Here is a 12,159-nt window from a genome sequence, read left to right on the forward strand (position 1 = left end):
GATGAATCACCAGTTGGAATTAAGATTGCTGGGAGAAATATCAACAACCTCAGATATGCAGATGATACCACTCTAATGGCAGAAAGTGAAGAGGATCTAAAGAGCCTCTTGATGTGGGTGAAGGAGGAGAGCGCAAAAGTTGGGTTGAAACTCAACATCAAGAAAACTAAGATCATGGCATCCGGTCCTCTCACTTTCTGGCAAATAGATGGGGAAGAAATGGAGGTAGTGACAGATTTTATTTTCCTGGGCTCCAAAATCACCACAGATGGGGACTGCAGCCAAGAAATTAAAAGACGCTTGCTCCTGGGGAAGGAAGCTATGGCAAATCTTGACAGCATACTAAAAAGTAGAGACATCATCCTGCCAAGAAAAGTGCGTATACTCAAGGTTATGGTTTTCCCAGTTGCAATGTATGGCTGTGAAAGCTGGACCATAAGGAAGGCTGAGCACCGAAGTATTGAAGCCTTTGAATTGTGGTGCTGGAGGAGACTCCTGCAAATCCCTCGGACCGCAAGGTGATCATACCAGTCATTCCTAGAGGAGATCAACCCTGACTGCTCTTTAGAAGGCCAGATCCTGAAGATGAAACTCAAATACTTTGGCCACCTAATGAGAAGGAAGGACTCTCTGGAGAAGATCCTAATGCTGGGGACAACTGAAGGCAAAAGAAGAAGGGGATGGCAGAAGATGTGGTGGCTAGATGGAGTCACTGAAGCAGTTGGTGTGAGCTTAAGTGGTCTCCAGGGGATGGTGGAGGACAGGAAGGCCTGGAAGAATGTTGTCCATGGGGTCAAGATGGGTCGGACACGACTTCGCGACTAACAACAACAATCACTCATAAATGTGGATTACAAAATCTTTGCTTATGTAACGGCAGAAAGGTTGAAGAAATTCTTAACAGATTTTATACATATAGATCAAAATGGCTTCTTGTGTAAGAGACAAATTAGAGACAATGTGAGGATTTTCCTGGATATTTTAGAGTATTATGAGGTGCATTCTGAAAAACCAATTGCACTATTGTTTTTAGATGTGCAGAAGGCATTTGACAATGTCAACTGGCAGTTCATGAACCAGTAATTAAAACAAATGGAATTTGGTGAAAACTTTATCAATGCCATAGCAAGCATTTATCAAAAACAGACTGCCAGGATAATAGTTAACGGAGGATTCACAGGGACCATAGATATTCAAAAAGGGACAAGACAAGAATGCCCCCTATCGACATTGTTATTCATTATGATCTTAGAGGTTTTAAATAGAAGCGTTAGAGAAGATACGAATATCAAAGGTGCTAGAATCAGGGATGAAAGCTACAAACTCCAAGCATTTGCAGACAACCTAGGTTTTATCTTAGAAAATCCTTTGGTAACGGCACCTAAACTTTTTTAGAAAACAGAAGACTATGGTGAATTTACCAGGATGCAAATAAATAGAGAAAAGACTAAGCTACTAGCCAAAAATCTCTCACTGGAGTGAAAAACAACTTTGATGGAACAAGTAGATCTTGAAAGAGTTAAAAAGGTTATATATCTGGGAATTTCCTTAACAGCCAGATGTGCTACATTGAAAGAAGGTAACTATTGTTTAAGGAGATTAAGAGTGATTTAGAAAAATGGGCTAATTTACAATTATCACTTTTGGGAAGAATAGCTATAGTTAAAATGAATATATTACCTAAGCTTTTGTTTTTATTCCAAACAATTCTTATAAAAATTGAGTAAAAGTTTTTTGATGATTTAAAAACACAAATTTTGAGATTTATATGGCAAAAGAAAAATCAAGGATTAAGTTAAAAATGCTCCAGGAGGTTAAAGGGAACTGGGGCTTTGGCCTTCCCCACTGGTTGCTGTATTATCAAGCATGTGTTTTAATGTGGTTAAAAGAATGGACAACATTAAGAAACAAAGGAATTTTATACCTTGAAGGACATGATTTGCAAATGGGGTGGCATGCTTTTATGTGGTAAAAGAAATGTAAGACACATGGTTATTTTCTGAAGTATTATATTAGGAATTCACTGATGTCGGTCTGGGAAAAACTAAAGATAAAACTTTATACTAAGATGCCGAGATGGCTTTCTTCCATGGAAGCCCTTGTATACCCAAATGCACTGAACTTTAATATGATTGTGAGGTATAATGATATCTTAGACAATGAGGGAAAACTGAAATCAAATCAAGAACTACAAGAACAGGGTATTGATCTTTCTTGGTGGCATCAGGTGCAAATACAAACAAGGTATGCTAAAGAGTATAGAATGTATGGTTTTTATAAGTAACAAACAATGTTTGACCAAATAATTTTAAAATCTGATGAAAAAATGATTAAAAGATTATATAATGTTCTTTTGGACATGAAAATGGAAGATGAACAAGTTAGGAAACTATGATAACTTGGGCACAAAATTTTGGATATAATATTGAGCTACAGAAATGGCAAAAGCTGTGGAAAAGAAATGATAACTTTAGCAACTTCATAAAAAGAAAATCTTTATAAAACGTTCTATAGATGGTATTTGTTGCCGAATAGATTAGCAAAATATTCCCAAATATGTCAAATAGATGCTGGAAATGTAAACAAAAACCTGGTACTTTTTATCATATGTGGTGGACTTGTGATAAGGCAAAGAATACTGGGTTAAAATACATAGATGGGTTGAGGAAATTCTGCTAAAACCTCTAATATTTAAACCTGAAGTATTTTTATTAGGCATTCTCCCTGACAATCTTGACAAACAAAGTAGATATTTGATTTTACATGTGATTACTGTAGCAAGGATTGTATTTGCTCAATATTGGAGGAATGAAGAACCACCGACTGAAGAACCGATTCTAAAAAAGATTCTGGGCTGTGCGGAAATGGACAGACTGACTTTGTCTCTGAAGGAGAAGGAAGATACATACTTCTATCAAACCTGGAACCTTTTCTATCATTGGTTAGAAAAATGGAACTGTATGTAGAGCTGAAATATATATTAATTGTAATAAGAATAAGATACTAACCCAGTATGCCTGATGTCTCGAGAATAATTGTTTTAGTTTAAATTAGTAGAGAAAAAATAATTTAAAATTTTTAAAAAAATAAAACAGAATTCAAGTATGGCATGGTCACCTTCCTGCAAAGTTCCCATAGCCTCCACTTTGTCTACTAGGTCTTCCCTGTTGGTATCAAGTCAAGGATAGCCATTCCTCTTGTTTCTTACTCCACTTTGTGTTGGAGGAAGTTATCAGCAACATATATAGGAATTTTTTGTAGGAAGCATGTGTTTGGCAGAATTTATCTCCCAACAGATACCAGGGAAATTGAAGTTCCCCAAAACAAGGACATCATGCCTCCTTGAAAATATGGGTAATTTGCTTTTCAAAAGTTTTATCCTTGTCTTCTCTTTCCTGGGTGGTCAGTGATACAGTCCAACCACTGTGTTCCTTCTATTCCCCACTCAGCTTATATTAATCCAGATTCTCTTGATACAGCTACTAAGCTCATCCTCCTGTATTTCTGAATAGGGATATTAATCCTTACTTTCTGTTCCTCCTTCTCTTCTTGAACAGGCTATACCCTTCAATTGTTTAATTCCAGTCATGGGAGTCATCCCACCAAGTTTCAGTTATACCTATTATTAATTAATTAATTAATTAGGGGAGCTTCTATGCCGCCCCATTCACCGAACCCTCAGGGCGGCTCACAACCATAAATAAATAGAATCCTATAAAACGATATAAATTAAGTCGCCCTGGCCAAAGAATAAAATAAATAAATAATATTAACAAAATAACGTTTGAATAAAAAGGTCTTCGCCTGGCATCGAAAAACAAATAACGACGGCGCCAGGCAGACCTCCCTGGGGAGCGCATTCCATAGATTGGGCGTCACCGCAGAGAAAGCCCTCCTCCGAGTACTTACCCTCCTAATTTCCTTCACGGAGGGTTCCCGGAGAAGGGCCTCTCCCGCTGATCTCAAGGGGCGGGTGGGCATATATGGACATAAGCGCTCCTTCAGGTAACCAGGACCCAAGCCGTTTAGAGCTTTATAGGTCATCACCAACACCCTGAATTGGGCCTGGACTTCAATGGGAAGCCAGTGAAGCTGACGGAGAACTGGAGTCATGTGAACGTAACGCCCAGTCCACGTCAGCAGCCTGGCAGCTCTATTTTGAACCAATTGAAGTATCCGGACCGTCTTCAAGGGCAGCCCCACATAGAGCGTGTTACAGAAGTCAAGTCAGGAAGTCACCAACGTGTGTGTCACTGTCGCCAGGCAGTCGTTCTCCAGGTAGGGACGCAGCTGATGGATCAGCCGAAGCTGAAAGAAAGCGCTCCTTGCCACCGCTGTCACCTGAGCTTCCAGTGAAAGCTCTGGGTTGAGGAGCACTCCCAAGCTGCGGACCTTGTCCCTAAGAGGGAGTGCAACCCCATTCAGGACTAGGTTCAATTCACCTTCCCCGAAGCCCAGTCCGCCAAACAACAGGACCTCCGTCTTGTCTGGATTGAGCTTCAGTTTATTGGCCCTCATCCAGCCCATTACCTCGACCAGGCACCGGTTCAGCACAGCCACTGCCTCACCTGGATTAGTGGAGAATGAGAGGTAGAGCTGGGTATCATCAGCGTACTGATGATTCCGCAGCCCACACCTCCTGATGACCTCTCCCAGCGGTTTCATGTAGACGTTAAACAGCAAAGGGGACAAAATGGAGCCCTGTGGTACTCCATGGCATAACTGCCATGGTGCAGAGCCATAGCCCCCCAGCACCACCTTCTGGAATCGGCCGTTGAGATAGGAGCGGAACCACTGCAACGCAGTGCCTCTGACCCCCAATCGCACTAGCCTATCCAGAAGGATAGCATGGTTGATGGTATCGAAAGCCGCTGAGAGGTCCAGAAGAACCAACAGGGACGCACTCTCCCTGTCCTTCTCCCTGCACAGGTCATCGTACAGGGCGACCCAGGCAGATTCAGTACCATACCCGGGTCTGAAGCCAGACTGAAATGGGCCCAGATAATCAGTTTCATCCAAGAGTGCTTGGAGTTGTCCCGCCACCACCCGCTCCAACACCTTGCCCAGAAACGGGATGTTGGCCACTGATCTGTAAGTAGTAGCCATCTCTGGATCCAGTGACACCTTCTTCAGGACCGGTCGGACTACCACCTCCTCTAAAGGGGCAGGTACCCGGCCGTCCCTCAGAGAAGCGTTAACCACTTCCAAGATCCAGGTCCCAATCCCGTGCTTGGTGTTGTTAATTAGCCAAGATGGGCAAGGGTCCAATAGGCAAGTGGTGGGACGTACTCGTCCAAGCACCTTGTCCACATCATCAGGCCGCAAGAACTGAAATTCATCCATTATTAGGTTATATTCCTCCTCTTGTATAAACAGTTCAAGTTCATGCTGTTTGTTTGCCATACTCTAGAAGTTATACAGACACTGAAGGCCATGTGCTGTCTTTTTCCTCATTTTTATAGACTATTGATAGCCTCATGGCTCTCCAGACAGTTTACACAGTTAAAAACTATCAACAAAACTTAAAAACCAACATAGTAACAAACTGAATAATAAAACAATAATAAAACATCAGTACCAATAACAACATTTGTTCTAACAACAGAAGCACTAACCAAGTTGACATCATACACTAAGAGACTGGACAGCATCTTACAAATAGCAATTAATATATTAATACTAAATATTAAAATGTTAATATTAAACAATAACATATTACAATTCATCAATTAAGCTAACAACTTAAATTTAAATTAGGATTAAAACTGTCGACCATTAAAATACTCTTAAGAATAAAAGTGTTTGCCTGGTGCTGAAATGTGTACAAAGAAGACCCTGGCACACATCTCTGGGGAGCCAATTTCACAGATGAGGCACCAAAACTGAAAAGGTCCTACATTGGATAGAGGCCTTCATAGCATCCTTTAAAGGTGGCTCCTGAAGCAGGACCTCTGATGAAGATCTTAAGGTCTGGATAGGCTTGTATAGATGGAGACTCCAGCTTTTTTCTTATATTTTTTTGGAAGAGTATTATTGGGCACTGTTAGAGCTACTCTCTCTGTTGTCATGCATAAGCTTTTGTCTGTTGTGTCTAGAGAAGGGGGTTCTTCACTACACAAACAGTTCTAAAGAGACTTTCTGCCTTTTGCCAACCAAAATGGTCCACCTCAAGTAGAAAAAGATAACAGAGAGAACATCTTGAATCAAGCTAATGTTTGTGACTCACTTACCATTACCACACTCCACACACAAAAACGGAGCATTATTTGCCTGTGCTGGTCTTTGTAAAACAGGAAAATTTTTCCTCCCTTGAAAGTTAAAAAAAAGTGGCACGTTAGAAAGCAGCAAGAGCATTCCAGCTAAGAATGGGTTTCATAAAGAGGATTAATTGATTGAAATGGGGAACTAGTTTATGGTAATGATGAAGCACAAATACCAAAGTTACATATAGTTCTAAGTGGTTCGGCTATTTTTCCAATAGCTATCTTCATGTAAATCTCTTTTGATTTTTTAAGGAAAATGTTCCTCATATTTGCTTTTTCGTATAATGTTGAATCAAGGTTAGATGTATTAGCATTATTTTGAAATAGCCATTCATACATGCTGCAAGTTCCTAGGAGTGGCCTGCTACCTCTAGAGAAGGAGGTTCCTCTCCACATGAACAAGGCATTCTGAAGAGCTCTTCTGCCTTTTGCAGTCTCATATCATAAAGCCTTAGTGCCCAAGATGCCATTTTTTGATAGAAAGGAGGGGTACAAATCAAATAAGTAAGTGGGACAAAAGGATGTGGTACCTGGAGTCCCAAAAATGCCATGATGACAGAATTGATTGTTCCCAAAATTCCTTCAGGATCAAAGGCCACTGTAGTTAGGTACAATACCTATAAATTAAGAAGTGCATAATATGAAAATCTACCAAAGCTGTCTCTACTTCTGCTTTAACACTTCCCATGTGATGCATTTCACTAGCGCTTGACTCTCTTTAAGATAATAATTGTGAAATTCTAAATCAAAACCAAACCCAAACAAAGGGACAGAATAAAATAACATATTACATTTTTCTTACATGAGATTTAAAAAAAAAATCTCTAATTCATATTTATTAGGAACCCCTATATATTTTAAAATACTAGTATAGAAGACTGTTACAGACATCAACAAAGGTAAGCTCAAATAGCCAGATAGTTGTCCATTCTTACATTTTGCCCTAAAAACACCTGTTCAAAAATCAAAAGGTTCTTCAGGCCCACTGTTATTATTGTAGGTGGTGGTTTATGCTTCCAGTACTGTAATATTATTCTTTTAGCAGTCAAAAGGGTACAGAAAATCTATTTTAGTTGCCCTTGCACTAAGTTCCAAGAGGCAGGCAGATAGTCAAACCAAATACCAATAAATATTAGCTTTCCATCACAATGTTTATACAGATTATTACTCTCTCCCAAAAGGAAGCAACCACTGGGCACTGTCAAAACATATGAGTAAGAGAAGTCTTAGCTGTACTGCTAATTTAACTTATTGAAAAGATGTGGTGTGCCCAATCTATATGAAACATCAAGTTTTGCTGAATTAACCTAAGATCCGTTACTTTTCCTGAAAAAGCTGCCAATGAAGCACTCCATTGATCGTGCAAAAGATGCTCCAATTCATGATATACATGACTATTTATACATTATTTATACACATGGACTGAATAGCTGTTCGGCCTCAATAAATACTTCTAATAAACAAAGGGGGCTCTGAAGCTGTGAAAGCCACAGTGCCAAACCTAGCTTCTACCAGATGTTTTGAATACATATACAGCCATTCAGCCATAGGTGATGAATCATATTCAGCATGTAAAGCAGAGAATGGAGCCAATGTCCAAATTGGCCAGTCCATCCAAGTCCATCAGACAATCTTCAGGTCCAGAGTTTCCTATCTAATATTGTATGTGAAAATATATCAAACTGCAATTGACACAAACAGTGTAGGGATGTTGGTTTTTAAATGGATTTCTTTTAGGCATGAATGTGAAATTCTTCCTGCTGTAACTTTTGGAGGAACCACAGATGTTTTGGTATTTGGAAAACCCAGTGTATGCTGTTCAGTGAGAGGATCTAAGGATAAAGATCTCAAAAACAACTCAAGAGAAAAGTCTAATCAGAGCAGAAAAGATCCAAATATAATATAGGTCAACAAATAGATACAAATATTATAAAGAGAGATTGGGGAAGCCAAATCCACACTCTTGTGTCATCAAGTTGTATCATTTTCAAGTATATTCATGTGGAATGGGACCCTATAGGTATCTATGAAACAAAGTATTAAGTTTTTGAAAATATCAGACATAAATGGCACATAAAAACATAGACAATTTAAGGTATTACATTCATTTTAAGGGTATTTATACTACCCCATAGGTATAACTTTAAAGATGTCATCTATCAATGACACTGAGACTTAATCAGCTTACTTAAATTTAGTTTAATCATTCTCAGATAAGTAATAACATCTGGCCAGGGTATGAAGCACACTATTGTTAGTTAGCTAGCACATTGTTGGGTATAATATCTCCAAATGACATGCATTCCGATGCTGACCAGTTAATGAAATAGCTAGACAAGAAACTGAAATCAGAGCTGCAAGGGATAATAGGAGTTCTAAAATAAACAATATCAACATAAAGAATGTTACAGTCTAGAATGTTACAGTCTAGAAAATTATGCATGAATCTGTACATTTTGTATAAATCTGTACAAGCATAGATCAAATATCAATGGAGAAAGAGCACACCCCAGTCTGGTACCAAGTTAAAAAGATAAAAAAAAGACCACTGGTCCTGATTCTTACTGCTTTCTAAAATTGTAACCCTTTTGGAAATTCTGCAGGAAAACCAAAATTTCTTAGTGTAAACATTTTTTTACACACACAGCTGCAATGTGTTCTGCAGCCATACAGTTAACACAGGTTGAGAGTGTAAATACCAACTTGACAACCTTAAAGAATGAAAATGTAACTAACTTTCTAACCAAAGCCTGCTGACAGTGCAAACTGTTCTCTCTATTTTTGACTTGTTATCCACAGTTAAAACCAAAGTGGATTTTTAAAGCATATTGAAAATCAACCACATGACATCCCTGAAAAAGTATTAATCTCTTGGACCAAATGTGCCACAAAAGCAGATAGTAGGAGTGTCATGGACAATTCTACCTCTACCTCAAGGAAAAGAGAAAGCAACAGAGAGAGAGAGCTGATTATTCCTGTGGGAAAGGGTGAGAAAGAAACCTCTAGTGGACATGCAATCAAGGGAGAGGGACTCCTAAACTGTAAACGCTTTTTACAGTCCAAACAAATCACCTTAAAATACTAAATAATAAACAGAGGAGAATGGAGAACAGAAAGAGCAATTCTATCATCTACAAGTCAGCTATTATGCAGCAAAAAGCAGCAGATTGATTTACAGCAGGCTGAGTGGCTCCCATCTAGCAGAGGCTGGGAACGAATTTTACTTATGTTTAGTCAGTCCATAATTTCCAGTATGTTTAAACCGAGGCCTTTTCTCCACCTTTTTTTTTTATACATGTGTTCAGCTCAAAGGAACTTAGTTCACTTTTGGGTCATTCCAGCCTCAAGAGTACTATGACTTTAAGGAATAAATGTGACCATTCAGCTCTAAATTATCTCAAGGGCACTTTATCAGTTCTGCCTCTGAGAGAGGACTGTTCAAACAAAAAGCCCAAACTACCCAAGCTAGTTGTCATCATTCTGAGAAAAGATATGTTAGTAACGCAACCCCCTTCTCATACCTATGGAATCCAGAAATGCAGACCAGCAACACGGGGTCCTCTAGAGCACAGCCAAATCCCTCCACCCTGCTCCTTGCTGAAATAGTACAACATCCAGAAACTTCAAAGACCAAAAAGCAGAATGTTGCTGTTAGACAAGAGGAAGGTCTCAGCTGTCTAAAATCCTGGAAACCGCAACTTGAATCAGGTAATAGGTCGCACCAGAAATATGACATGGATAATTGTTGCTCAACACACCCAATAACTGATGCACATTCCAGACTTATAGGCAAACCTTCATCCCAGGAACAACATGGAATTAAGATAACAGCAGCCTCCGTGGCTGGAGGAACATCACTGCCTGGGATGGAAGCAATTCCTTCCATTCTCTCAATTCCTCCAACAAATAGTATCGACATGAAACAACAATCTGCTAATGTTCATCATGTTACATGCAAACCATCACAAAAACTAACCATTCCCATACAGCAGAACAAGACTGGCAAAGAGAGGCCAAACCATAAACAGGGTGTCTTCCTAGATACTGAAGGAACGTTGGAACTCATTTCATCTTGAGTTACTGAATGAGTCACATCCCTCATCCACAGACCTTAATACATTGCCAGTGACCTCTCCCAGTAATAAACAAGGATGTTCTACATTAGAATCATTATCTTTGCTCTCTTGAAACATTGCTGGATGGGAAGTTAGAAACAGAGACCCTGCCTTTATAAGCTGCATCTCCCAATTCAACAACGTTATGTTTCAAGAGACATGGCCAGTACACGATCTCTTTAGTGAGGGTTACAAGTCACTATCCCTCTCAGCAGTTCCTGGTAGTGGATGAAGGAGTCATTGTGCTGGGCTGAGTATCCATATTTCAACCACTCTAAAACTTGAGACTATATCAACAGACCCTTTTGAGAACCTTGCACAAACTGTTATACTCAACTTCTCCAAAAAGAAATTGTTTATTAATTTCTATATACGTCCCAACATCCCTTGGTCAGTTATCAGGGAAATCTGTGAAAAAGCAGAAAACTACATCAATGCCATCCAGTTATGCTTTCCCACTGCCCATACTGTCACTGCAGGAGACTTCAATGCCAGATTAGGTCCAAATGATAATCATTTGTTTGCCAAATTCTCTAAAATCCCTCCCAATTTGCAGACTGTCCCTCCTTTCCTAATTAGAGACTCCTAAGACCACACTAGAGACTTTGGGGGTTTACAGATGTTGCAGACATTTTATAAGCTGTATTTGCACATTTTGAATGGTGCTACAATTACAGACCACCCAGAAGAATTCTCACATTGGGCAGGTACAAGGCCCTCCCTGATTGATTATTTGGCCATCTCAAGGAATTTAGCTTCTTCAGTCCTACAGTTTCATATCGACAACTGTCCTGAAAGTGATTGCTGTCCTAATGTGTTGCTTTGGAAGCCCTTTGATGCCTCCTTTCTGAACACTTGTCCCATCCCATTTGAAGATATTCTCAGGGGACAAATATGAACAAAAAGGGACAGGCCTGAAGAACAAATTAACCCAAATGCTCCCTTCCAATGAAGCACTTCAACTTTGTGCAGTTATTGTGGAAGACAGATGCACCAATCAGACTTTGCCATCTCACACTCAGCTAGTTCAGCTTCTTCAGTCAATCTTTGAACCAGTCCATCTGGTACCAACAGGAAGCAGAGCTTCTTTAATCAACCATGGTTTGACAGCAATTGCCATATGGCTAAAAAGCAAGCAATTTCCTGTTTTAAGGAATATAAAAAGGATCCTCTCTCCTACCCAACTCAAGATCTGCTCCCACTTTCGTGGAAATATAAACAGTTATTACAGGCAAAGAAGAGGCAGGCTTTGATAGTCTTGGAACCAACTAATCTTTGCCACTTGCTCTAAGAATTCAGCTCTATTTTGGAAATGCATAACTCTTCAGTCTTCTTCCCTTAAGCTACAAATTCTATATTTTATTCCCCCTTCAGTTTGGGAAGACCATTTCAGACTGCTGTGTACACAGGAGGAACTGCCCTACCCAAAGAGAGAACTAGACTATGAAGTTCATCTGCTCCCCTTCTGAGCTCCTGTGTCAGGCTCTGAAATTACAGAACTGATCAAATACAGTGGTACCTTGGCTCATGAATGCCTTGGCTCACGAACAAATTGAGTCACGAACAAAAATTACTGAAAAAAATTTACTTGGGTCGTGAACATCATTTTGGGTGGCGACCAAGATCGCAGCCATCTTCCCCCGCCCCCACCCTCCCCCCGGTGGGGAGATGGCCACGATCACAGTTCCATTTGTGCAGGGAAGGCGTCCGTGATCAGAGGCACGTGGCTGCACTAAAGACGGGTGCAGCAAAGCAGAGCCATGGGGGAGATTGGCAAGAAT

General features: G+C 39.9%; 1 protein-coding gene across 8 annotated transcripts in view; it reads right to left on the minus strand.

Moving 5' to 3' along the window:
- The window catches only part of HGSNAT (heparan-alpha-glucosaminide N-acetyltransferase), a 75,874-nt gene that overhangs the window by 8,333 nt on the left and 55,382 nt on the right, over positions 1–12,159 (minus strand). For 7 of the 8 annotated variants that reach the window (XM_044447228.1, XM_044447229.1, XM_044447230.1 and 4 more), the window contains 2 exons: positions 6,794–6,880; positions 6,231–6,308 (listed from right to left, as the gene is read on the minus strand). The exons of the other annotated variant lie outside the window; for it this stretch is intronic. In XM_044447228.1, the coding sequence (XP_044303163.1) occupies positions 6,231–6,308; positions 6,794–6,880 (165 nt within the window). The remainder of the gene's footprint in view (positions 1–6,230; positions 6,309–6,793; positions 6,881–12,159) is intronic. 8 annotated transcript variants of the gene reach the window in all.

The sequence above is a fragment of the Varanus komodoensis genome, unplaced genomic scaffold (genome assembly GCF_004798865.1).
Source record: "Varanus komodoensis strain SLA01 unplaced genomic scaffold, ASM479886v1 scaffold51, whole genome shotgun sequence".
Lineage (NCBI taxonomy): Eukaryota > Metazoa > Chordata > Lepidosauria > Squamata > Varanidae > Varanus > Varanus komodoensis.